This window comes from Tribolium castaneum, chromosome 2 (genome assembly GCF_031307605.1).
Source record: "Tribolium castaneum strain GA2 chromosome 2, icTriCast1.1, whole genome shotgun sequence".
In the NCBI taxonomy this organism is placed as follows: Eukaryota; Metazoa; Arthropoda; class Insecta; order Coleoptera; family Tenebrionidae; genus Tribolium; species Tribolium castaneum.
In genome coordinates this window covers 6,300,877-6,328,166 of record NC_087395.1, presented here as the reverse complement: position 1 = coordinate 6,328,166, position 27,290 = coordinate 6,300,877, and the positions used below count along the sequence as shown (strand labels likewise).

The 27,290-nt window shown below is 34.4% G+C and overlaps 2 protein-coding genes and 2 long non-coding RNA genes across 5 annotated transcripts; 1 reads left to right on the top strand and 3 right to left on the bottom strand.

Moving 5' to 3' along the window:
• Positions 1 to 1,364: 1,364 nt before the first annotated feature.
• On the bottom strand, positions 1,365 to 2,110 carry LOC655475 (uncharacterized). The gene is made up of 3 exons (XM_970967.5): positions 1,951 to 2,110; positions 1,700 to 1,903; positions 1,365 to 1,652 (listed from the first exon to the last, which is right to left on the bottom strand). Exons 1-3 carry the CDS (start codon positions 1,997 to 1,999, stop codon positions 1,426 to 1,428), a joined length of 480 nt encoding a protein of 159 aa, XP_976060.2. The 5' UTR covers positions 2,000 to 2,110; the 3' UTR covers positions 1,365 to 1,425.
• A 111-nt stretch (positions 2,111 to 2,221) lies between these two features.
• On the top strand, positions 2,222 to 2,804 carry Phf5a (PHD finger protein 5a). 2 transcript variants are annotated; one of them, XM_008194465.3, is made up of 2 exons: positions 2,222 to 2,374; positions 2,424 to 2,804. In XM_008194465.3, exon 2 carries the CDS (start codon positions 2,435 to 2,437, stop codon positions 2,765 to 2,767), a length of 333 nt encoding a protein of 110 aa, XP_008192687.1. In that variant the 5' UTR covers positions 2,222 to 2,374; positions 2,424 to 2,434; the 3' UTR covers positions 2,768 to 2,804. The 2 variants fall into 2 exon arrangements, with proteins under 2 accessions (XP_008192687.1, XP_967031.1); XM_961938.4 differs by having other exon boundaries at positions 2,261 to 2,374; positions 2,416 to 2,804.
• A 15,605-nt stretch (positions 2,805 to 18,409) lies between these two features.
• Positions 18,410 to 21,461, bottom strand: LOC135265332 (uncharacterized). The gene is made up of 4 exons (XR_010332962.1): positions 21,000 to 21,461; positions 20,595 to 20,943; positions 20,030 to 20,535; positions 18,410 to 19,974 (listed from the first exon to the last, which is right to left on the bottom strand). It is a non-coding gene; the product is annotated as an uncharacterized LOC135265332 (long non-coding RNA).
• Positions 21,462 to 22,424: 963 nt separating this feature from the next.
• On the bottom strand, positions 22,425 to 23,841 carry LOC107398254 (uncharacterized). Its single transcript, XR_010332963.1, has 3 exons — positions 23,681 to 23,841; positions 23,401 to 23,629; positions 22,425 to 23,351 (listed from the first exon to the last, which is right to left on the bottom strand). It is a non-coding gene; the product is annotated as an uncharacterized LOC107398254 (long non-coding RNA).
• Positions 23,842 to 27,290: the final 3,449 nt, after the last annotated feature.

The window sequence follows — 27,290 nt, the reverse complement described above, 5'->3', positions numbered from 1 at the left end:
CAAAACTTAAATAATAAAGAGAAATTCAGGTTGTATTATTTCCATTTCTTAGGTAATATCGAGGTGTAAACCGTACCCCAAATTTTGTACACCAGATGGTTTCCTGTGGTTTAATCATGATTCCTTCTGATTTTCCCTAAATTTTTAAAGTGATTTCTTTAAAATTTCTTGATTTACTCAATTTTGTACACTGATTTACTTTTCTTATTGCGAAAGATGTCTTGGTTTCATAGCAGTTGTTAATAGTGTTGAGGGAAAAAATTAAATTTAATTAAAAAAAAATAAATCGACCAATTTAGAATCCTGGAGTAATTAAATACGATAACCTGTAAAAACATTTAGGGAGGAGTTTATTAAAATTAGAAATGTAAGTAACACAATTTTTTGAGATCAAACAACTATTATTTTGAAACGTGTTTTTGGCTTTTTCGTTAAATACAAAGTTCAAATTCTTTTAAGGAATGAATTCACTGTTGAAGCGCCAGCACCTTCTTCGAAATGTCCATAAGAGATGCTATATTCGGCGCAATCTAAAAGCCTTTCTCATTCCAATGTTCAGTTGAATTTAGGGACGATCTGATTTATTTTTACGTGAGTGAAGCACAAGTTTGAAGGTTTCATGGTATCTGTACACATAAACAGTAATAACCAGGGTGAAATTGTAGACAATCACCGAATTTATTGTTCTGATTCACCAATTTTTCAAACGTGAGAAAATCTTGACACTTTTGACGTACATTTTTGAATTTTGATGGTGGAGCCATCTGTAGAGTGTATAATCGTTATTGTTGCCCTGTCAAGGTCCGTGTCGCTACTTTAGTATATCTACTGGCTTTGGTAAAGTAAAAATAATACATGCACAATCAATAATAGAATCTCAAAATTATGTAGAGAGTGTGGAATTCCACATTTTGAGTTTTACATTTTTGAGTTTAATTGTTGGAGGGGTATGTTTCCTTTTAGTTCGCTGGGGCGAAGCCCTAGCCTGCAAGCTAGCTACTGAGCGTGTATTATTTAAACTGTGCAAACTGAACAAGATACTGTGCATATACGATTTTTGTACTGGACAAATTTTAATAAAATACTGTGCGTGGTTTACTTGTCATTTAAATTTTTTACTGTGCAAAAATTATTAAAATACTGATCACTTATTATTTTTTACTGATCAAAATCGAATTTATTACTACCTAATATTTCTGAGCTTATTCAAATATTATGCAACCAACATTACACACATTCATTTCGGAAAAGTACTATTTTACGGACAATTAGTCAAGAGAAACATTCTTCACTTCAAGGAAGATGTGGTTTAAATACTCTTAGATGTAACATGTAGCTTCGCAGCAAAGATATTTTCAATAAAATTTTGAAACTCAAATCTCTTTATTTAAGATAAATCAATACAAAAATACCACTTATAAGGGTTTAATAAAAATCAATGTCCGGCAGTGAAATGTGCTCACTTTCATCGGTCATGTCGTAACTGTCTTCAGACTTTACAGAAAACTTGATAGTTTTCGGAATCTTAATAAACATATCAAAATCAACAGGTGATAACTTTGGAGATGGAGTCAACTCCTTGTAACCACAACATGGTCGCAGCTTGTTGAATTTTTCCTTTGCAGTAATTAATTTATCAGCAGCGCAATCATCTAAAACCAGAAATCAGATTTCGTCACACACAAATCTCGGTGAAAACCGTTCATATCCTTGAAGGAGTAAGTGTCGTAAATAAATAAGTCATCATCTTCTATGTCAATATTTTGCTCAGGCTTTTTCAGTTGCGGCTCGGGTTTCACATTTCTGCCAAAATCAGGCGTGTTTGCATTCACGGCTCGATCAAAAAACGGTTTTCTTGATAGGGTGTTAGTGGTTCTTGGCTTTTTTGCCACACTTCCAACGTCTAAAAACGACACTTGAAGATTATTTCACCGAACATCAAATACTCACTTTCTTGGGAGAAAACGTGGATTGCGGGTGAGGAAAACATCGAATTCATTGTTGAAATCGCTTCAGTTTCGGCAAATTGGAGCCTAACGTTCAAAGGGAATCAATCACTTTTTGATTTTTTATAGTAGTGTTGCCAACTTAACGAACTCAGCAACTTGATGAAATGAAATTACTAGTGTCTGGTGTCAAAATTTAAATTTATTTATTTATTTGTTGAATGTGGTCACGATTCTTAAGTTATATAGAAATTAGTTTGTGCTTCCGTAATACTCAAATCAAAATTCGACAATTAATTAATCATTTGACACGAAAATAAGAACGTCTAGCTGGCGTAACTGTCGACACTTCCAGTTCAACTGTCAACTGTTGTACACATAACCTAACAAATCTCGAAACAAAGCTCAACGTTTTCTCACGTTTTACGGTAAGTTCCTGAGTTTGGAATAACAGTATTGTTGAAACAAGATTTGTAGATCACTGAAGCATGGCCAAGCATCACCCCGATTTGATTTTTTGTCGCAAGCAGCCGGGGGTGGCCATAGGGAGGCTCTGTGAGAAGTGTGACGGAAAATGCGTTATTTGCGATTCGTACGTGCGTCCCTGCACTTTAGTGAGGATTTGTGACGAGTGTAACTACGGTTCGTATCAGGGCAGATGCGTGATTTGTGGAGGTCCAGGTATTTCAGACGCTTACTACTGTAAGGAATGCACAATTCAGGAGAAAGACAGGGATGGGTGCCCCAAAATTGTGAATCTGGGTAGTTCGAAGACTGACCTCTTCTATGAGCGTAAGAAATACGGGTTTAAGCGGCGCTAATGTGATTTTGTGTAATTAAAATAAATCATAAAATTTATTATCAGTCAGTCAATTTTCCTGTTATCATATTAAAAAAAATCTTTTTTTTAATTTTGTTTTTGCACTGTTTTCCTAGTTTTCTATAATGAAAAAATCAAGGAAAAAAAGTAGTTTAACGCGCGAGGCAATTCCGAGTATGATAATGTTTGTGAATAGACAAAATTTCATATTCATGTGTGCCATCTACAATATTTTTTACTGCCATCATATGATTTTGATAATGGCAGCGGCTTTTTGTCTTCGAAAAAATGACAAAAATTGACATGTTTTGAAGGATTTATTAGTGTCAGCGTCATATGTTATCAGCTTTGTTCGCGGAAGGTTTTTAGAACTAATCCTGAACTAGTCCAGGATTTATTTAAAGCGCGTGTGCGCTTCAGATTCAGTTACGGACTTTCGTCTACCGCGAACAATATTTTATCGTTATCAAGTTCTTAGTGAATGTTTAGAAACAAACAAGCCACCAAAAATTATCATAAAGTTAGAAATGGTATAAGTTATTGAACACAACCCATTTTTAAGTTTACAAACGTTATTTTTTTAATAATTTTGGTTTAGTAAGGTATTAAATAAATCTCGATAACCAAGACAGACTATTTCTTTATTGTGATTCAAACCCATTTCCTACGTCAGAAAGCTTCAAAGACACGAGAGTAACAGAGACAAATACGTTTAAGTCTAGAACTAAAAATCCTACGTCCGAGGATCGTTTGAATTGGTTCTGAACCGATCCTGGACAAAAGATTCTCTACCGCGATTTTTGGGATTTTTTTCGGTGACCAGAAATAAGTCCACATGAAAAATGCGCACAGGAAAAAGCTCACAAACATAAATGACCACAAGAAAAAAGCTCACACGTAATAATGCGCGCAAAGAAAAAACCCTCCATCGAAAAAAAGTAACATGGAAAACAGCTCATGCAGAAAAAAGCTCACGAGGAAAGAAGCTCAAACAGAAAAATACTCACTTACCAAAAAACACATATACAAAAAAACACAGTAATTCAGTTTAAGCTGTGTTGATGTAAATAGGTAGTTTTACGTTTCCCTTCTAGTTTCTATTCAACAGTAAACTCTCTTTTTATCTTCCTCTACTTTAAAGATAGGATTCCCTGTCAATTTATAATTTACCAAAGTCAACACCAGAGTATCATAACCCTCAGTCACCTATTCTTTTAACTTTTAAGCCAGTTTTTAAATTTTACAATGTAATTAATTTTCAGTTTATGATGTAGGTAACTTTTTAACCATTTTATCACCTATTGCTGGGTATGGTTTAATTAACTAAACCGAAACTACTTTAGATTTTAATTTTTTACCCCGGTTAAATCACCGGAGTTATTAATTCCCATGTTATAAATAAAATTACGTTAACAATTTTGCACCAAATCAAAATGTTCTAAATATTTAATAGATCGGGAGTGGCGACTCGGAGGTGACAAGTGATAAGAATTACAGAAGTTCAGTCTTTTAAATACTTCATTTTTATTTTTGGTAGATTTTGTTTAGTTTCTGAGATATTTTGGTAATCAAATTTCGAAAAAGTTGTTTGGGTGCTATCTATCATTATAAAGCTGGGGATGGCGACTCGGAGGCACGCTGGTCTCACCAACAATAAAAATCGTCGGATGTACCGGGTGCTCAAAAACCAGCGCACCAACTCAATGGAGTGTAATATAGAAAAGCCAACATAAGAAAGTAAAAATAGTAAAATAATTTTTTTATATTAAAGTTATTGAAAATAACGAATTTTAAATAAATGATATGTGGCAACGTTGTCTAACAGTCGTGATCGCAATAGAATTTGATCAACAATAAAATATATAGCCGATTTTTTTTATAATCAACTGTCTAAGAGCCGTCAGGTTGGTATTATCATAAATAGCAATTTTTTTCAATTAAGGTTGGTGTAATTTTTTACCTGGCAAATTCAATTTCCAAATTTTTCAAGTTATCTCCAATTTAAAACACGTACAACAACACATTTACTTATTTAAGATCACCTTTAGACTAACGAATTAACGGTTAACACTAACGTCCAATTTTCAAAAATGTCAAATCTGGTTTTCATAATGTCAAATACAAAATACAGCCAGTTTCAAAAGTGGTTGGACATGAACTTTTAGGGTGATACAGTCTGGTTTTTATCAGAATTTTGACACTGACACTTGATTATTTAAAAAAATGAACTACATATTAGTAGAGCTTATTCCAAATCTGGTGGCTAACTGACATTGTCAAAAGTGACTGAATTTTGGCATTAAACGTATGTTTACTAATGCAAAACAAATTGCCTATAGACTTCATAATAAAATGTGTTTCAAATCCACTGCTAGTCTTTAAAAAATTGTAATAAGATACGCAAGATGAAGAATAATGAACACATTATTAATAATAATAGCAATATTTCTATGTACCTTTGTCTTCAAAAGTTATTAATGTTAAAATGACAACAAAGTAAATTTTAAAGAAAAAAGTGCACACCCATGTGTTTCATTATTTTAACCAAGTGGGTGTATTTCGAGAGTCTTTTATGTCACTGTCACTTCGCCACCAAATATGGAACAACCTCTATAAATTAATTCTGAAACGGTTTCCTAGGAAATAATTCGCAGTGTTGGCACATCTACAAATTGTGATTTTTTATGAATTTTATTTTTTTTAATTCAAAAAACTGCTAACGTTTGATAGTAAATTTAAAAATAATTATTCATCATTAAAAAATAATGAAAACTGAAGAGGTTAATAAAATAATTTTGTAGCTTTAGATTTTTTTAAAACTGTTCATTCGAAACGAACAAAACACTCGAAATAGACAAATTCACCCGCACTCACTTGTTCACTGTGCACTGGTACTGTTCAACGTGTCTTGGGGGTCTTCTTGACCGCATTGGGCGTCTCTGGAGTTGGGGTGGGTCATCATTGTGGGACGCTTGCACATTTTTATTCATTGCATCTAAGTATGGAGATGGAGTACCCGATGTCGTCGGCGTTGCTGATGTTGATGGTGAAGTTGCTGTTCGCCTAGAAGTTGTTTCCAAACTTGTAGTTTGAGGCGAAGTCAACGATGTTCTTCGCTTTGAAGGTGTCTCTAAGTTTGTGGTTTAAGATGATGTTAACGATGTTCTTTGTTGAGCCTCAGTAGTTTGAGTTTGTGCAAGAGGGACAGCGATTGGGGGATGTTTGGGAACGGGGATGTTATCGTAGGGAGCTAGGTATTACTGTTTTCCTCTTTTTTCTCAGAAATAGCAGGTTTTGAATAAAGGTGTTTGAAAAATGATGAATTCCGAACTATTATTTGGTTTCCTCTCTTTGCATGTATTTGTGGTGCAATTATATGGACTATCCTGAAGGGTTTTGGGTCATATTTTGGTGTTAGAGCGTACTTCTTTGCTTGTTTGCGGAGAACTATGTCGTTGATTTTAAAGCTGTGAAATTTTGTTCTACGGTTTTTGTTGATCTTTGCGTTAATTTTCTCTCGTCGTTTTCGTTCGTACTCGGGATTGTATGATATTTTGTTGCGTTTAGGGTTAATTATAGTCGGCAAGTAAGTTTGAATTTCTCATTGAAAAACTAAATGATAAAATCTCATGTGTGTTGTTGGATGTTAAGTGCTTCAGTTTGTTGACATATCGTTGGTTTCTGCTACTGAACATGTAAGTGTTTTCTTCAGTGTTTTCACAAACCGTTCAGGTCTTCCATTGGCTTCAGGCCAGTAAGAGGTTACCTTTTTATGTTTTATGATCATTCGTTGACAGTAATCTGTTATTTCGTGACTGTTGAATGGTGGGCCATTGGCTGATTGCAGTTGTTTGACGATGCCAAACAGAGCAAATGTTCTGTCCATTATGGGTTTTAGATGGTGGAAACTAGTCGAGGGAACGATTTCAATTATTGGAAAAGACCTGCATAGTCCATATCAACTTTCTCAAATGGGTACGTAGCTTGCGTTGTTGTTGTGATTGGATTTTGTTGTATGTGTATTGTTATGACTTGACATGCTGAACAAATCTTGATATATTCTTCAACCATGTTGTTGATATGGGGAAACCAGACTTTAGTTCGAAGCAGTTGTTTTGTTCGTACAATTCTTTGGTGTCCTTTGTGGGCTAGTTTGATCACTTGTTGTTGTAGAAAAGTTGGAATAATTATTTGATTTGTTCTTAAAAGGATTCCATTATATACCGTGAGTTCGTTTTTACTATTTTTGAATGGTCTTAATTTTGGTGTTTCTCATAATTTGTAGTCGTTTTTTAGTGCATTCAAGGTATTGTCTTTGTTGGTTTTATTTTGAATTCCAGTAATGGAGATTAACTTTGGTATGCTGTTTACTGTGCTGAAGTTGATGTATTCCTCAAGTTTGTTTCTTAATGTGATGAGCTTTTCCTTTAGTATTGGTAGATATAACACATTTGTGATAATGGCCTACCAAATTTTATCTCAGCATCGGTGAAAATCACTCATTTTAAAATCACATACGACTCTGTTACTCCAAACTTTACCGTTCAGTTTATTTGTGGCAGATACGACATTGCAATTTTTTAGATGTTTTAGATTAACAATACAAATTTCACATAGAACAACAGTATCATAGTTTTTTATTATTTTATAAATCACAACAATATAATATTTAAGTATTAAAAATTTTTATAGAGTAATCTTGGTCCTGTTTTGGCATCCATTTATTCAAGGATTTTATGGCGTTACTTTTTGTTTAGGAAGCTGTGTCGATTTTGAGGTAATATTTGGTCTTTTCATTTTAACACGGAAAGACTGACGTGTAGCATTATAATTTCGAACACTCTCTACTTTCCAATCATCTTCCGGATTATGGGACAATTTATATTGTATATTGAAAACAGTGGTTGTAAATTTTAGAGCACTAATCTTAGCGAAGGGAATTCTTTTATAATTATAAAAGCTGCAGCACGATTTTAAATCAAAAAAATCTTCAGACTGCATTTTAAGAATGGTATATGGTTTTCTAGATGCAACTTTTTTTAAAAGCAACAAAAGCGATACTGGACAGTAGTATTCAGCTTTGGCTAAAACTTTCTCTATGCAACTGTGAACATTGTCTATTTCTTGAATTGTTGAATGGCCTGGAGTTGAAAATTTCATAGTTATTGTAGAAAATTTAGGATTTTTGTATAAAAAATAACTGATAGCGTAGGACATAAGAGAATGTTTATTTTGCGGTACGCTGCTGTCGCTCCATAGAACCAAGTCTTTTAAATTGGGATTGTCACTGTACACAGCATGCAAAATTTTTAACAAGGCACTAGATATTTCATTACCATTTCGGCCCAACTGATTCTCATTCCAAATGACGCAATAAACTTACTTGGTTGTAGAGAGATGAGCAGTGAGATTATAAACACTAAATTTTGATTTGTAGTAAAAATTACTAACTTCGGTCCTAGGGCAACTTAGAACATTTTCTAAATCAAAGCGGAGCACAGCTTTATTTGTGTCATTTCTGCCTCTGTTTCTTTCTTCTCGTGCAGACACCTTGTGCTTTAGATGCATTCTACATCGTTTATTTCGCTCATCATCTATAACGTTGTTTTTTCTTGAAGTCTCTATTTCTTCGCATAAATTACAACGATCTTTTCTTCGTGAATGAAATCCTAAATTAAATTAGGTGCAAAAAATGTTTCTATAGAATGATTCTTTTACTGCGTCTTTATCTTTTTCACGACACAAATCTAGGAACAATCGATACATTTTTTTAATATTCAGTGATAGGTCTAAAAATTTTCTTATGGTAGTAGATCGGCAATAATGCGATTCAATTGGATGAAATGCTTTAATGTGTGCTTTTACAGATTTAACCTGATCCTCAGAAATGTAACATTTTCGATGCTTTCCTTGTGGTGATTGTAAAGGAATATTTGATATAGCTTGCTTTTTTTTAATGCGCACCAAACATTTTTTTTCTTCATGTTTCCCACTTTCAAAAAATAAAAGTATATATATCTTCTGCGGCTGGATTCTTTTTTTTGTACATCACCGCACTAATACTTTTTCAGTGGTTGAAATTATGAACATTTTTTTTCGTGTTCTTTCAGCGAGTAAAAATGTTGAAATATGTTTTTGCGCTCTTCGTCAGTAATTAATGTTTGACATTTAAAAGTACACCTTAAACAATTTTTTTTGCGGGCGCGACTTTGTTCTCACAGAAACATGTTCCAAACCGGCATCATAAGCCGTTTTCCTAATAACAGATTTCCATTTTTCTGTATTCACTTTTCTTTTGCGAGAATTAAGTCAAACAGTTTCCGGGAACGCAACTGAGTTAGCATAATCACATCTATATTAGAAGTACCGTATTACTGCAGATATTGAATAAGATTAATTTACTTACGGATTAATATTAAATAAAATGGCAAGTCGAATGTTATTCTCGTTGTCCATTTCATTTTCAGAGTCAGAGTAAGGAACCAATTTTATTAAATTAGTCATTTAAACAACAATAATCAACAATGCAAACACTTTTAAGTAACGTCAGTTATTAACAAAGTGTCAAAATGCATAGGCGACTTATCCAAGTATCCAAGTAAGCACACACTTACGAGTTACGACTTTGTTATTCCAGTAATAAAAAAATTGATAAAATACGACTTTGATATTTTTTATTTTTTACGTAGAAATAATTATCAAAAGTTTAAACAATAATATGAATTAGTTGCTCATATCTTAGGTATTCTTGTACAGTAATAATCTAAAAAAAATTAAATATGTTGCTTACGACTTTGTAATTCTAAATAAACGATTTGCGGAAAGTCTAATGTTGTTACTGAGTGACATTTGGATTAGATTTAGTTGTGTAGATGTTTCAAAACTAATTAGGGATTTACCAGATCCTTTTATTACTAGTATGTCAGCTTCTATTTTTGTTTTGTTGTATATGAAAGTTTCTTGAAATTTACCAACGAATTCTAGTTGTTGGCGCGAGTTGTAAGGCAAAACAGTAGTTGACATGGTTAAGTTGGTGTTTAGGGAGTTGCTTTAGCGTTTTTTGTACTGATAATGTTGACTTTTTTATTCGTAATTGATTGCTACATCGATTTAAGCAATAAAAAACTAGTGTTAAGAGGGCAAAAAATTGGAAAAACACAAAAAATGTGACCCGGAAATGCTGCAACCGGAAACTGGGTGGATGTATCCGGTTTTCGTAACTATCAGATTAAAAGGAATGTTCACTTTAGTATGTTCACCAAGTTTTTTTTTTTTTATAGTCAAATGATTCCAAAGCTATCAGTTTCGATAAGATTCGTGTCCTAGTTATAATCTCAATTGGCATAATTTTATACGTCCTTTTTGACGTTCATTTATTGTCTCATAAATACGAATAATCCTGTATAGTCGAGTTGACAAAGGAAATTTTCAATGTCAAAAAGCCGCTGTCATTGTCAAAATCATATGATGGCAGTGTGTGGCAGCACCATAGAATAAGAGAGAGGAAGAAGCGAATCTCTCTGTCTACCCCTCGTTTTTCGCGAAAGCGCCACCTAACCCTGAGAGAACAAACTAATTCGATAATAGCGGGAAATTCAAACAGGACATTTTATTTATTTTCCAAATTTAAAGAATTATAAATGTTAAATGTTTCTGTACTCATGCACTGTTACGAGACATTTTAATAAAAAAGCATCTGTTGTCAGTTGCAATAGCACAAAAACATTTAACATCGCTTAATAAAATGAAACAAAGTCTTTCCAATAAAAATTTATTAAAAAATAATAACGTGCTGGAATGTATAGGCAAAATTAATTTAACTCGAATTGTTCTTCATAAACATACTCAGATGTAGTAATATATGTAAATACATTGTCTAAATATACACAATGATCCAGAGAAACTGAGTATGTTGGCATCAGATTAAATTATTGAATTGCTACCTGAAAGTGTACACTATTGGTATCCTTTAAAATTTAAATTCAGATTGCTAACAGACACAGTATTTCGGGATCAGTCTGTATAAATACATCAGTTTTGTTGGTTTGATTACTTGTCTACAGACTGTTCAGAAAAGCAAAAAAATATCAAAATTTTCTTGTAACTGTTAGATTTGAGTGTCAGGGAACACAAAACACAGTCTGTTAAAACAAAAGTTTAATGATGAACTTGATTTCGGAAGATTAACAACAGAAAAACATTTCAGGCCCACGCCATCACAGTAGCTTCTCCCCTAGTTACTTTCTGACTACCAACCTCATAACCTAAACTAACTACATATTCTAACACTCGGTCATTCTGACCTTCGAGCGGACCTCCGCTCGACATAAAACAAGGAGCAATGAAATTTAATACACTAATGAAACAAAATCACTTAAAATAGTTTATAGTCAGCCAGTTTCTTTGGCATCCGTCTATTTCGTTTTGGTAGTTCTTCGGTTACAATTGCATCTGGTGTAGAATGTATCTGAACTTCAACAGTTTCGATTTGTGGAAGTTCATCTTCACTACTGTCACTGTCTTCGGGTTCTGTGTCTTCGGGTTCTGTGTCTTCGATTGGGTTTCTGTAGAGTTTGAGTTGAGAAACATTGGCTGTAGTCGTAAAAATGCGTCCCTCATCCGCAAGACTGGAGATACGATATATATCCGAAGGCAATTTCTCAATAACTGTTAATGGTCCTCTATATTTGGCTTTAGTTTTTGATGATTGTCCGGTTCCTCCAGGGATGTAGGTTTTGAACATAACGATGTCTCCAACGTTGTATGTCACACCTTGGAACTTCTTCTTATCATATCGTCTTTTATATGCTTTTTGTTTTTCAACAATTGCTTCACGAATTTCTGCTTGGATACTTTCGGGAGGAGTCCAGGTACAATCTTCGCCTTCTGCAAGCTTAGTGAGTTTTCCATCGTCGAACACGGGTAAGTATCCATGAAGGCTTCAAATGGAACTCTACCAGTGGTTTTATTCAACATAGAATTTAAATTGCGTTCTACCTTGACAATCTTTTTGTCCCATTGTTCTTCGATATCCATTTCGCACATTAATGTGGGTATAAGAGTTCGCATTACTCTTTCCACTTGTCCATTTGCTTGAGGCCACCGGGGAGGTATTAATAAAACCTGTATGCCTAAGCTGTCGCAAAATTCACCGAATTCATCTGATTTGAAACATGAACCCTGGTCCGCCACTACGAGACGGGGTATTCCGTAATTGTCAATACAGTTTTGTAAGGCGCTTACACTTTCACTGGATTTTGTACTCTTCGTGGGGTACAGTTTCACAAACTTCGTTAAAGCATCGATTACCACAAGAATGTAAGAATTTTCGTCGTCGGTTTTTACTAAAGGGCCTACATGGTCTAAATGAATTTTTTCGAAAGGTCGTCGTGGTGGTCTCGGTGGGTGTAGCTCTCCGGGTCGCTTTCCTGATGGGATTTTATTTAGTAAACACTCCGCACACGCACTGATATGTCTTTGTACATATTGTTTCATCTTCGCGAACCAATATCTTTCTCGAATTTTTGCAACTGTTCGGTCAACGCCGAAATGTCCTAATTGGTCGTGATGTTTCACCACAATACTTTTCCTCATTGATTTTGGGATCACATACAGCCATTTTCCAGAACCATTCACGTTAACGTTTCTAAGTAGTCTCGCACTATCTAACTTGTAGGGAAGCACTCGCTGACGTTCCACTGGTGTTCTCTCTTCATTAGGTTTTTTCAAAATTTGGATTAGCTCACGAAGTTCAGCATCTCCATATTGAATCATTAGCACGTAGTCGGTCTCGTCAAGTGTTTGCAGGACTTCTAGTCTCTCATGAATGTGGTCAAGAGTGTCCTGAGAGTCATCGACAGGAGCACGGGAAAGGGCATCCACATGGGCCATTCTTCCACCTGGACGATGTTTAATCTCGACGTCATATTCCTGTAACAAATTAAACCAACGACAGATCTGGGCATTTTGCGTCTTAAAATTATTTAGAAATGTTATGGCTTGACAGTCCGTGTAGACCACAAATTTTAGTCCGATTAACAAATTGCGCAATCTCTCGATACACCAAACTACCGCCATCAGTTCTAATTTCGTCGAATGATACTTCTCCTCAACGTCAGTGGTTTTCTTCGAGATATAATATACGGGATGTAGTTGTCCTGCACTGTCCGTTTGAAGTAGCATTCCCGCCACGCCCGCACTACATGCGTCCGTATGTAATTCGGTTATAGTCGCTTTTGGATTATACAGTTTTAAAACCGGTTCAGCACACAAACTATCGCGCAAATCTTCAAAAGCTGCACTTTGGTCTTCTCCCCACGTAAATGTCTGAGTCTTCCTTGTCAAATCCGTCAAAGGTCGGGCACGTATTGCGTAGTTTCGCAAAAATCTCCGAAAATAACTTGTTAGTCCTAAGAATCTCTTCAATTCATGAATATTTTTCGGCGTTGGAAACTCTGATATGGCTCTCATTTTGGATTTAGCTGGTTGCATCTTCTCACTTGAAATTGTGTAGCCAAGAAATTCAACTTCTTTTAGTCCAAATACACATTTACGCAATTTTAAAGTCAACTTTGCTTTCTTAAGAGCCGTTAAAACCATTTTTAACTTGTCTAACATATCTGTCCAATCTTTCGCACCAAGCAAAATGTCGTCAATGTAAGTCATGCACACTTTATTTCTGAGTGGACCAAGGACTATGTGCATTAATCGGCAAAACTCATATGGGCCATTTGTTAATCCGAACATTAACCTCTCAAACTGGCCTGTCTCGTCTGGAGTTATAAAAGCAGTCTTCTCCTTCGATTCTTCATCTAACGGAATTTGCAAATATCCATGAGCGAGGTCCAATGTCGAAAATATTCTTGATTCGCTCAGCATCTCAAACTGTTCATCAATACTTGGAATTGGAAAAGGAACTTTTTCAGTTTGTTTATTCAATCTCCTGTAGTCAACAACTAGTCGAGGTTCACCACTTTTCTTCTGGACCAAGACGACTGGGCTAGCATATTGACTATTTGTTTCCGTCACTATTCCATTTTCCTTCCAATCACGGACTATATTTTTAATAATTTCTCGTTCTCGCAAACTTGCTCGATATGGTTTGGCACTTACTGGAACATTCGTATCTCTAATTTTCATTTTCATCACATCTGTGCAACCTAGTTCCTTTAAATTAAATGCAAAACAAGACCTAAATTCGTTGAAAAGCTTGATTAGCTCGTGTGTAATTTCAGGAGGAGTTGATGGGTCTACTATTATTTGATCTTCAGTAATTTCACACTCTTCGGAGACAACTTCTGAATCTTCTGCCGTTTTCTTATGTTCATCGGTCGAAATTTCCCATTCCGAAAAGGGAAAATCCTCTCGTTTTTTAAAGATTAGCTTATCGTCCACTCTAAGATAGATTAGATTTTCATTCTCAGTAAATGGTCTGCCAATAATCATGTCCACACTTTGGGCATCATCAGCAACAATGCAGATATCAACATTATCTACGCGAACTTCATCGATTTGAATACCAGTATTCACTACACCTAAGCATGGTATTGGTGAATTATTTCCAAAACCAAACAATTGCACATCTTTTCTCGTGATGGGCCAATTGTTTTCTTTGACAACTGAACTTCTAACTGTGCAAACAGAACTGCCCATATCAATCATTGCATGGATATTTACGTCGTTTACTTTTGTCACTCGTAAATATTTTTCAATTCCATCGCTATCTTCTCTTGGCTTCTGATGGGACGAAATAAGACTAACTTCTTTCTTGACTGTTGCAACTGGTTTTCGCGAAAAATTCTGACTCTTTTCCCCATAAGAATTTTTACAATCCTTTGCCACATGACCCGTTTGTTTGCATTGAAAACAAATCATTTGTTTTGGTTGAGTACATTTTGACGCCAAATGTCCCGCTTGTAAACAATTGTAACACTTAATTTCGTTAATGTTTTTACTCGGTTTTATCGAACGTTCATTTATACCGGAAAACGCGCGCGAATTATTCAAAATTCTCGAAAATTCAATGATGTCATGAAGAAGTTCATCCGCGTCTGTATGCGATTTCGCGACTAGTCCTTGCACAATATTTTTATTCGATAGTCCCACAACTATTTGTTCCTTTGTTTCCGCGAAAGGTAACTTCAATTTTTGGCACAATTGGAATTTATCGTGAAAATATGTGGATACAGACTCACCGGGTATCTGTTGCCTACTTTGCATTTGTCGCCAACACTCCGTTGTGCTTACTCTGATTTCGAAGGTTTTCTTAAATTGGGTAACGAAGTCGGTCCATGTTTTGATTTCCGTGCGATGGGCATCATACCATTTTCTTGCCGCTCCCACAAGATGGTTCCTGGCTGTCTCCAAGCAACATTCGTTTGACCACGAATGGATTTCTGCCGTGACGTTTATCTTCTCCAACCATTCGATTGCTGCACCACTCTCACAATCGCCATCAAATGTCTCAACTGATTTCGAAAAATCGGGCACAGTTTGAATCGTTGTTCCACGATTTTGTTGTTCAAGCATCATTTTCATTAGTCTTTCTTCGCTGGCAACACGGTTTTGTTCCATGACTCGTAAAGCATCCGTGAACATCGTCATCATGTCCGCAACAACCTTCTCGGTACCCATGATGATGATTTCTTCCACTGATTGGCTGATCGCAATTCGTCAAAAGAGAAAAATTGAATGACGCTGTAACACCACTTTTACAAACGCCAAACACACGCGCTCACTTATTTTCTCCACACACTGGACTTTTTGGGAAAATCCCACTTCTGATTGTTAGATTTGAGTGTCAGGGAACACAAAACACAGTCTGTTAAAACAAAAGTTTAATGATGAACTTGATTTCGGAAGATTAACAACAGAAAAACATTTCAGGCCCACGCCATCACAGTAGCTTCTCCCCTAGTTACTTTCTGACTACCAACCTCATAACCTAAACTAACTACATATTCTAACATAACCTTTGACAATAGTCCAATTTTTAAGTCCCTTAAGGCTAAATTTAAACAACTATTTTTCAAAATTTATTTGCGGTTATAAGGTTTACGGACGTTTGTAAAAGCGGCCCTAACACGTACTTTAACAGTTTGATGTCAAAGTTCTTGATAAGTTTTGAAATTTTTTAAAAGTAATCTCGATTGCATCATAGTTATTAGTAAATTACTCAAACACAAGAGAATTACAAGTGTGCTAAAATTATTTTAAATAAAAAGCCACATATCTGATATACATAACTATAACTGGAAGTTAACTGATTAAAACTACCATGTAATCATTTAAATTTATAATAATAGTAGGCTTTAATATTGATTAACTTGTATGATACTTGTAGAATACGTTTTTTTCGCTTAGTTTCTAAATTAAGCAATCACAAAAAGAACAACCTTATTTTTTAACAGGCATAGGCGTTATAATATTGTGTAAAACAACATAAAAAATTAAGACATAGAGGGACATGGCGAATTTGAAAACCTTGAACCATAGCAAGTCCTAAACTCCCTGCTTTCACAAAATACTAGCTTCACAACTACAATAAATTTATTTATTATTATGATATACCTATTAATTACTGCACATTATATTTAACTCGTCTTCATGGGATTTTCAATTACATCCCAAGAACCGTTATCATCTCCAAGGACGGTCTTCATCTCCTAAACATCAAGAAATTCCCTTATTAGAGAAGTTTGTGTGATCCTTCTTAGTGTAATATGATTATATTAATATCTAGAAATCGCAATTAATTGTTGTATAGACACCTTTCAATAACGTTTACCTTAATTTGCCTTAAGTTGATTCATCCTTCATTAAAACAATGCCATTCACACTATACACTAGATTCAAATAAAAGATCCATATAAAAGTAGAGATGTTTGATCACAAAAACATTCAAAAAATCACGTTAAATCGTTTTCTGAAGTCTTTACAACACATTAAAACAAAATGTCGCCAAAAACCGCAACGACAGCAAAATAATCGGCTGTTGATAAATCAAAGAATTAAAAAGAGAAGTGTGCGCACGTCGATTATTTTTAAGTGAACCTTCTTTACTTTTAGCAAAATGTGTGACAGGTTCCTTTAAATTTACAGATTTCTTTGCAACTGACGCGACCTCTAAGCTGGAGCACACGAACTATTTTAGCCGTTTCCCCCCTTTGCCCCACCTCTCCCAGTGAACTCATAATTTGTATACACTTTCAGGGGCCTGGGCAGCACCTTCGACCATATATCATATAGACTGGGCAAGGTGAGATTTGTTTTGAAGCCAACATGTGCAGGTGGGGCAAGGGGAAATAAAGCTTGGTACGCGAATTTGACTCTTAGGTACCCCTTCTCTGATTGGTCCATTCAAAATATTTCTAAGTGTTTCGTTAATATTCGTCAAACTTCGTGCTTCACGATTGTGATTAAAGGGAAAAATTGTGAATTTTGGGCTTAAATTTACCTCTGAATAGGTAAAATTTGGTTCTTACGTCGAAATATACAAGAGAAAGTATTCACAAGGGGTACTCATCGGTAATGTCATCCGTAAGTAAGAAAATACAGGTGTTAACCTAAATCTGGAAACACACCAGTGGCGTCGTAACCTATTCTGATTTTCCGCTTTGATACTGAATATTTTTGAATATTACAACTCTGACGACATGTCATAAGATAGAATTAGAAGTATTTTAACTAAGGCATTTTTTTTGAAACTCGAAAACTTAAATTATTTCTGAAACTTGTAATGTTTTTTCAATTGTTTGCCCCTTGACTACGAGCTGCCATTGAACAAGGAGTAAGCTTCCTCTTGCCCCTCACTCCTCGCACCCATACATGTTGGCTTCAAACAACCTGCCTACAAACTCGCTTTACGGCGAGTCTATATGATATATGGTCGAAGGGCAGCACAGTATCACTGTCCATGACAGCATCCAGTACTTTAATTATTTCATTTTGTGGTGCAAAACGAGTGAAAATAAAAAATTAATGGTCATTATTCTAAGTGTTATCGTCAAGCATTCGTTTTTTTGCAGTATTGGAGGACGGATTAGTTTCTTTACAGGTAAGTAGGTATAGTGGCGGTCAGCTCGATTTGCGTGTGCGTCATCAATTTCATTTTTTCATTACCAACACAAACAGAGAACACACAAAGCTATAAAAAATTATCAAAAACAATGCAAATTTAAACAGCTAAGGGCTATCTAAGGGTGATATCCTTGAACATTAATTTACATGTGCACTTCGACAAGGCCGTCAATTGTCACGAATTTGTCAACCTGACATTGACAGTAAATTATAGTCGTCGTCGCATGGTTGTCGAAAGTGTTATCGGTGTTAATCGCAAGTATTTTCCGTTCGTTTATTGTGTTTTGTGATTTGCGTTTCGTTAGGTTTTTGATTCTGCGTTTATTAGTTCTTGTTTTGTGAATCTGTATTTTTTGTAACAACTCATAATTTAAACACTTCGTAACCTCAAAAAATATTTGATAGTTTGTCACCGCCAGTGTTGTTCCTAACTTGAAAAATTTTGTAACGAAAGTAACTATCAAATTGTAATGGTTGGTAATGAATGCGGGACATTTGAAAATAAGAATTAAATAAAAACATTAAAATCTTTTGAAAATCATTTATTCTGTCTAACATAAAAAAATCTTATTTTTAACAAAACAAAACAGGCAATCCTATTTTTAACAAAACAAAACATAGGTAATCCTATTTTTAACAAAACATAACAAAAAAGAAAAAAAAAACGATCGATCAAAAGACTTTCCACCAAGCAATCTACAAAATTGCACATAATTATGTTACCCAATCTCATCACCTTACATAAAGCTGCTTGATAGAAGGAATTTTGATTATTTAATATACTTCTACTATTTTAATATAATTAAAGCCGGAGTTACAGCGTAAGACGCTACTTTTTAAACAACTTTAAGCAAGTTAATTCGTATGAGAACCGTTTCATCGACTGTAACTCCATTTTAAAGAATTCAACAGTTAACATTGTTAAAATGTAATTTCATCAGAATCACAAACCATTTGGCTAATCTAAGGCTAAATTTCTTGACATCAGCGATTTTGAAGGTTCAAAATTAAAACAGCTTTTGTCTTTCAAAAGATATTTTGTATGTAGTAAATAATTACAAGTAAAAATATTAAGTTTATTTCTATTTTTGGTTTTTATTAAAGATAATTGAGAGAATATTCTCTCTGCCGCAGCGGAGGATTGTGGTAAACACAACAACCCTTTAACAAAATTTGTCAAATGAGGGAACATATATTCATTCAGTCCGTTTTTTATGTTGAAAACGTAATTCCAAAAGTCTATTAGAGACTTGGAACTGTTTATTTTAATTTCAGACATATCAGATAAGAGTCTCCATTCTGAATTGAGTTTCTCTAAATTAGTGACTAATCTAGGAAATCTACTAGCAAGAGGAACTAGGGACTCGCATACACCAGACACAGCCACAGCAGGGTCAAAGTTTTGCATAAATTTCAATACATTGTCATCAAAATTAAATCTTGATAATATTTGTTTACCTAATTCAACATAGAAGTCTAAACATTTTATTTTAAAGCTACCTATTTCAGTCTTGTTGATGGGTGTACTATTAATAATTAATTCACAATTTGCTCCGCAATAAATATTATCCAATGTTTTGTAGTTATGAGGAAGGAACTGTATTTTATTATACATAGTCAGATTACTTAAATATTGGGGTTTCATAAAATTTTTCAGTATTAATTTAAATAGACCAGTGATCCTACTATGTAATAAATGTAGCTTTGGCGATTCACCTTGAAATTGTAAATTCATGGTATTCACTACATCAAGAATATATGATAGAAATGTAAAGTCTAATTTGAATACAGGATTTTGTAAAGCAGAAAGTATCTGCTCAGGATTAACAAGACAACTTTTATCATAAACCTCATTTGTAAAAAACATCGTCAAAGACTGCCACTGTTCAATAATACGGTCTACAACAGCTTGTAGTGAAAGCCACCTAGTATTACTTAATTTTAACAGTTTATGTTGGCTCACATCAACAAAACACTGATATTCCTTTAATTCATGTTGTCGTTTCGAGCTGTGTGCAAAATAAGAAACAATATCTCTAGCTAATTTTTCTACTGATGTAGGTAACTTCTTACAAGCTGATCCAGAACAAAGAGTTAGAGAATGGCACACACATCCCAGAGCAAACATATCTGAAATTTCTTCTTTAAATTTGGCTTGTACACTAGTTATGTTGCCTTGCATTACCGAAGCATTGTCTGCTGCAAATGCGATCATTTTTGTAAGTGGTATATTATTTTGTTCTAATAGTCCTTTCGTTGCAGTATATAATGATTCAGCTGTACCATTTTCGACCGGAATTAGCCCTAAATATTCATCTTTTATGACATCTCCACTGTAGTATCGAGCTAAAACTGTTAAACATTTTTGGGTGGAAATGTCTGTGGTTTCATCCAATATTAAAGAAAACCAATTGCTTTTTAATTCTTCTGATACCTGACGTAAATGTGCTGGACCAGTTATTTCAGTGCATATTTTTGTACCTTTTTTACGGCTACACTGTAAATGTTTAGCAATTTCTGAATCATAACACACTGAGGCTAGAAATTTAGGTAAATGTTCAAGTAAACGAAATGGAAGGTTATGTTCTGCTAGAAACATGATCATCTTAATTTCAGCTTGCTTAACGCCATCTTTTAATCGTTTCTTTTCTGTTGTTTCTGTCTTCAAGGTAGCGATTTGTGGAGTTGCTCCTATAAATTTACATTTATTGAATAAGGCGTTATAAGTTCATATAGAAGTGTATATTTACCTAAACATTTTATTCTTTTAATGTGACTTGTACTATTGCCATGTCTATTTATGTGAGTAATCCCTCCAACCAAAGTTTTATTGCAAACATTACACTGTGCTTGCCCTGTGGCAGGTATTTCTGTCAACCATTTTTTTTTTTGGTTTTGGTTATCCATGATTTTTTAAATTTCTGTTTAAAAACATTTCGTATACGCTTCTTTCGTTTCAATAGAACATCTTCATGGCTGTCGTTGTAAGTTTCTTCCTCTGGTTCTGAACCTGAAGTAGTAGCAACAGTGGCAACACTAGGAACGGGTGCTGAAATTGTGGCGGGCACAGCATTCCGAGATAAGTCACGAATTACAAATCTAAAGAAGTTAGAAAATACTAAGTTAACAATTCAAAACTGATTTCTAATACATACTTGTCCATTTTCAAACCATAAGATTCACCACTTCACTGTTCATTCTAGCCTAACCGGTAACCGTCAAAAACTGCAATATATTTTAATTCAAATCAAACATGAGATCAAGGTACAGGAGTCACATGGCTCTGAGGACACAACTAACAAACTAACAACTTATGGCCTGTGGTGCCTGTGGATGTGACCTACTAAGCTTAAGCTCGGGCTGTCAATGTTGTCAATGCTGTCATCTGGTCATCTGTCAACAGTGTAGTGTGTGGTGTCAAATGTAGATTGTCGAAACATATTCTGCCAACATGGGTGAATGTACCACCAACCACAAATAATTAAAAACTCTTGAGAGAATTTGAATACCGTAATGGGAATTTATTTATCAGAAAATTGATAAGGCAAATTTGTAATGAAATCAAGTAATTGTAAAATTGTAGTAATGGCGTAATGACAATAAATAAATTGTAATGGAATCATTACAATTGTAATGTCAGGAACAACATTGGTCACCGCTATGATCCTACAATGTAAACGTAGTGACAGAAATGTCAGATGACGCAGACGCAAATGGAGCTGAGCGCTACCATAACATCGTAATTAGTTCAGTTTCAAGTAGTCACTTGTCAATCTGGGGCAAAACGCGATGATCACCAAACTGGTGAGGTTAGGATTGATAAATTGTTGCCGCTGAGTACTAGTGTTTTTAAAAAAGTACAAACTATGGAAGTCCACCTCCACCGGAGGTTCTAGAAGTGACTATGAATTCAAATTGTTATATTTTTGACGTCACATTTTTACTTGTCAATTCATTGAGCAATTTTTTGCGACATAGAAAGAATCAACTCCTCTTTGATGGTGGATGTATGCAGATCTATTTATTATTTAATTTAATAATTTACGTTAACATCTTACATTAAAAAATGACGTTTACCCAGAAAATATTTAGGTTAAATCGGGTTAAATTATCTGCTATGATAGGCAATCAAATGAAGTTTTCTTACCGAGCTCTTCGTTCAGCTCATTAATAAAACTAGGCGAGAATGCAAAAATAATGTGAAGTGTCGTGTCTTTAATTCTGCGGTTAAAAAGTGGATTTATTACTATTATTGTGTACAATAATGAACAACGAGAACGACGACCATTTATAGGCATAGGTAAGAGAAAGGCATGTTCAACAATTTATTAAAATTAATGGTTTTGCACGACCATGAAAGTTTTTTTTAAATACCGTATTTTTTTTTAATAAACAATTGTCAGTGTCAAAATAAAGAAAAATAACACGCTGTATCACCCTAAAACATTCAAATACGGACCAGGCTGTGTCATGATTTTCCCCTAAATGACTTTTGATAAAGTGTCAGTCTTGAAATGTAAATAGCAATAAATACGTGTTTTCATATTAAAACCAATTTAATAATAGCAAATAACATCAGAACTATTCAAAGTCGGAATCACAAAAGTCCTCGTCCTCAGAATCATCTGAATCCGCCGACAATTGTATAATAATTGGAGGTATGTCTTCAAGTGGGGAATTGCCCATTAATTTTTCCCAGTCCTCCCGAATTAATTTTTCGCAGTGTTGAACACTATTATTCCACATTGCAGGTGTAAATTTTGAAATCGTTTCGAGCCACAGAAGTTTAACTTTTTGTATCTTTGATTCAGCAGAAGGAAATGATGGCATATTTTTGTTATAATAAGTCTTTAAACAACCCCAGGCCAATTCAATAGGGTTGTATTGACAATTATATGGGGGTAATCGAAGTACAACATAACCATTTTCTTTGATTAATTCATCAATAATATATGTTTTTTCCAAATTAGCCTTGTGTTCGCGAATTTTATCCCACAACGTTTTCTTCAATGCATTGGGAAGATATTCTATGTTATTCATGTTCAACCAACGTATCATATTCCCTTTTTTTGAACTTGCAACTGGTGTTTTATTGGCTTGCACCGAGTGATAGGGGGCACGGTTTGGGTAACAACGCTAGAGCCGGAAGTAATTGATTTTTGACCCAAGCAGTGAAAATTTCAGCATTCATATTCTTGTGATAGTCGCGGTGCTCTAAGTCGGAGCTAAGAAGTAAGTCACATTCCGGTAGAAAACCTGCAACAATACCAGCATGCAGAAAAGTAAATCTTTTGCCCTCGCCGTTAACAAGTTTTGGAACCCCATTGGGATCAGATTCATTAATCCACATGCGCACTTTGTTTCCATTTTCATGTATCCAGGTTTCATCCAGGAACACGAATATATAATTATTTGATTCTAAGTATTGCAGGTATCTTCTGATAAAACGAATTCTTTTCGTGATTACATGAGGTTGCTCGATAAGGACTTTTCGATTATTGAACTTTCTGTAACAGTATCCCATTGACTTCATTATTTTGTACAATTTAGACATACTGCAGATGAATTCACACTCTTCAACAGCGTATTTGTGCAAGTCATGTAAAGTAAAATGTTGTTTATTAGCATGGAATGAATGTATCTGTCGACCCAATTCCTCTTTAATGTAGTAAAATGCTGGGTTCGTTTTATAATTTACTTTTGGCCTCCCTTTTTTCTTTGGAGCTTCTACACACTTTGAGGCTTTAAAGTGGTCCAGAATTTTGAAAGCAACCGTGTGATGAATCTAAAAAGTATTGAATATGAGAGGTTTTAAAATTTTGCAAAGAATCCCAACATCGAACATGCGCGCAACTTTTTCACAAATTTCCTTCTTACAATTGCCAATTTTTCTCTTTGTGTTAATGAGAGACCCGTTCCTTTTTTGCGCGAAGCCATTTTAAAGAATTGCAGGGAAGAAAAATAATCCAATTTCAAATGTGACGCGCGCTGTCAACAGCTTTGGCAGCAACTTTTGTTAAGTTGTTGCTAACTTTGATTTTTAAATTTACTATGAACACCAATACCAACATGACGGCAGTTTGACAATTGTTTATTAAAAAATTATTGTAAAAGATATTTTTTATTTATAGGTGAGTTTATTAGTAATTATTAAATTCAGTAGTGACTGTGAAGGTCAAATAGAAAAAATTGATTTTCTTTGAATTTTATTTATTATAAAACAAGAAAAAAACGGCAAAGTGTAAGAGAAAAATTTATTTTACATTAGTATTACATAATTTGTATTAAAAACAGTCAATTAAAATAAAACACGACAATAAAAAATAATTACGTAACTTGAAAACAAAAGTAAAACTAATAAACGATATTTAAAATTGTTTTTTTCTGACTTTCAATTCCGCAAACTTTGTGATTACACTTTTAAGATCAATTTGGTCAGCCAACTCGTGTTCAATCGTTAAAGTTGCTAAACCATTTAACCGCTCTTGTGAAGTTGTAGATCGTAAGAAATTTTTTATTAATTTTAATTTTGAAAAGCTTCATTCTCCACTTGCCACACTTATTGGTAAAGTAAGTAAAATTCTTAGAGCAATGCAAAGATTTGGGGCAAAATTTAAAGTTAATATTAATTTCAAAACTTCATTTGGACTTTTCTTCTCGCCTAGTAATGACGCAACTGCAATTATTTCGTCAGCTAAATCTAGCGCGCTTATATCTACTGATTCCCCATCGGTCAAATTAATTTCCAAATCTTTACAGTGTTTCATTATTATTTCCTTTGACGTATCTTTTAATTCATGTACATTGTATAAAAATTGAAAATAATTGCTGTGGGTACTTATTAAACTGAATCTGGATTCCAAGGCATTAATAGCTTGATCTATTGTAAAAAAATAAAACTCTATTTTAAATTTTAATTTAGGGTCTTCTATTGGATTATCTTGTGCTTCATAATCAAAATTAATATTTTTTCGTCGAATTCTGTGACGGGGCTGTGTTATCTCAAAACTATCCGTAATATCAATTTCATCGGCCAGTTCTTTTGCATCACAAAGGATATTATCAAAAGCTTCATCCGATCGGAGATTCTTAAAAAAATCTGTACAATTTTTTAACAGTTCCATAGCAGTTGGTAAATCGTAGTCTTGTGTTTGTAATAGCTTGCTTATTGGATTAATACAATTTAAGATTTTGTACCAAATTATAATGGAGCATAAAAACTTAAATTGTTTCAAACAATTTAACAATCCAGAAGCTTCAACTTTTATTAAGTTGTCTATTTCAGCATTGTCATATATAGTAAGTAAAGCATCGTAAATACCTCCTAATTGATACCTTAAAGGCTTTAGAGCCTCTATTCGACTTTCCCAGCGAGTATCACTTAGTGGTTTTAAAGTGAGCCCTTCAACATGTTTTAATAATATGGCCCAACGGAAAGTTGACGAAGAAAAAAATAAATAAATTTTTTGGACCATATTAAAAAATTTAGCGGCTTCTAAGGATGCCTTTGCCATGTCGTTAACGACTAAATTTAAGGAATGGCTACTACATGGTACATAAAATGCTCGTGGATTTTAAATTCTAATTCTAGATTGTACTCCTGATTTATCGCCTTTCATATTGGCTCCGTTATCATAGGCTTGTCCTCTCATATCGTGCGAAGATAATCCTAATTTTGCAAGTTTCTCAATTATCAAATTTGAAAGTTCTTTTCCTGTCGATCTTTCAACTGGAAGAAACCCTAAAAAGCTTTCATTTATTTTAACGGTTACTTCATTAGGGTTAGATTTGTCTACAGACACATACCTTACTAAAAATGTCATTTGTTCAACGTTACTCACATCAGGAGTACAATCCAAAATGATCGAATAATATTTGGCTTTTTTAACTTCGTTAATAATATGTAATTTAATATTTTTATGTAAAAGAGAAATTATTTCGTTCTGAATATTTTTTCCAAGATAGTGGGTTTTTGTCTCTTCTTTTTTCAGTACTCTGCGAACATGTTCTTCCATTATTGGGTCAAACTGAGCAAGTAACTGAATTATTTGTAAAAAATTGCCATTATTAAACTCATACAATTTGTCACTTGTACCTCGAAAGGCCAAAGAATTTTGAGTAAGCATTTTGATTGTTGCAACGATGCGTAGAAGAACCTCGTACCAATAATTTGTTTCTGCAGTAATAAGTCTTTGTGATTCACTATCAATCGTTTTAGAACATTGTAATCGTTGGCTAAATTCAATCCAAGATTTTTGACTTAAAATATGTTTTTTTGAGGGTTCATGTTTGTTAGAATTTAGTTTACTTTAGTTTACTTTAGTTTTTTTTGGGCTCAGAGAATTTTTGTTTGTTTATTTTGAATTTCTCCCGGGGTCATGCGCGATTCGCAAAGGGTGGTTTTTAGTTTTAAGTAGTGGCGCGCGTGTGACCTTGAAGAAGAGTTGAGTTCTTGGTTTGAAAAGCGCATCAAGTAGTTTCGTTCCGCTTCGTGTTTTTTCCTCTCCAAAAGTACAAGCCGGCCGGCGAGAAATTTCCCAAAGACGCCAAAAGGTAGGAACCACCCCAAGCTCGCCGCTCTCATTTTTTTTCTCTCTTGTAATTTGAACTGCCCATACGAATTTAGCCGCTTACATTTTTTTTGGTCCTTCGAGCCCGAATGCAAAGTGCATTCGGAACCATTGTTGTTAGTTTAAATTCGTTTCAATTCGCAAATTCGTATGAGTAAATTCTCTGAGCTTGTTTCGTCGTTTCGTAATTACAGTTTTTCGGTTCAATTTGTCGCGTCCTAGAACAGGTATTGGTTATCTCGCTTTATCGCTGGGTTTTTGCTTTCGTGTTATCGCTTTTTCTCGCTCTTTTCGTTGTAGTTTCGAATTGTTAAATCGATTTATTTTTATTTCGTATTTGAAATCCAGGATTTGAATATGGCCCCTAAATCCATAAAAAAATGTATTGCTCTTCGGGAGACCGCTATTACGCAAATGAACGAGTTAAAAAAGGTAGCGGAGGTGGCTGATCGTCAAGAAGCGCTTTACGAAAGTTCTTATCCTGAATTTAAAGCTCGCTATAAATTTATTGAACGCATATACGGGGATTTTTATCAATATCATAACACAATAATTGGTACGTTGGCAAACAGTGATGAGGAGTTAAACCAAGAAAAAGAAATTCAGGCTGCATTTGATAATGATTATTATTTTGTTCATGTGGTGTTCGAGCGCGTTTTTAAATCAAAGCCAACCTTTGAACGTTCGCAGTCAAATCAGTCTGAAACCACTAATAAAGATCACATTCAATTGCCTCGGTTGGAGTTGTATAAATTTAGCGGAGAATTAAAAACGTGGAAAACATTTTTGGACATGTTCAATTCAACAATTCATAAGAATGGGTGCTTGTCAGACGTGGAAAAATTCAGTTATTTAATTTCGTCTCTTAGTGAGAAG

Excerpts from the sequence above, each read along its gene's own strand:
- Phf5a (XM_008194465.3), top strand. The coding sequence starts at position 2,435 with ATGGCCAAGCATCACCCCGATTTGATTTTTTGTCGCAAGCAGCCGGGG.
- LOC655475 (XM_970967.5), bottom strand. The coding sequence starts at position 1,999 with ATGAATTCGATGTTTTCCTCACCCGCAATCCACGTTTTCTCCCAAGAA. Across the intron at positions 1,904-1,950 it reads CCACGTTTTCTCCCAAGAAA|ACGTTGGAAGTGTGGCAAAA; the intron begins GTGAGTATTTGA and ends TGTCGTTTTTAG. Across the intron at positions 1,653-1,699 it reads CTCCTTCAAGGATATGAACG|ATGATTGCGCTGCTGATAAA; the intron begins GTTTTCACCGAG and ends TTCTGGTTTTAG.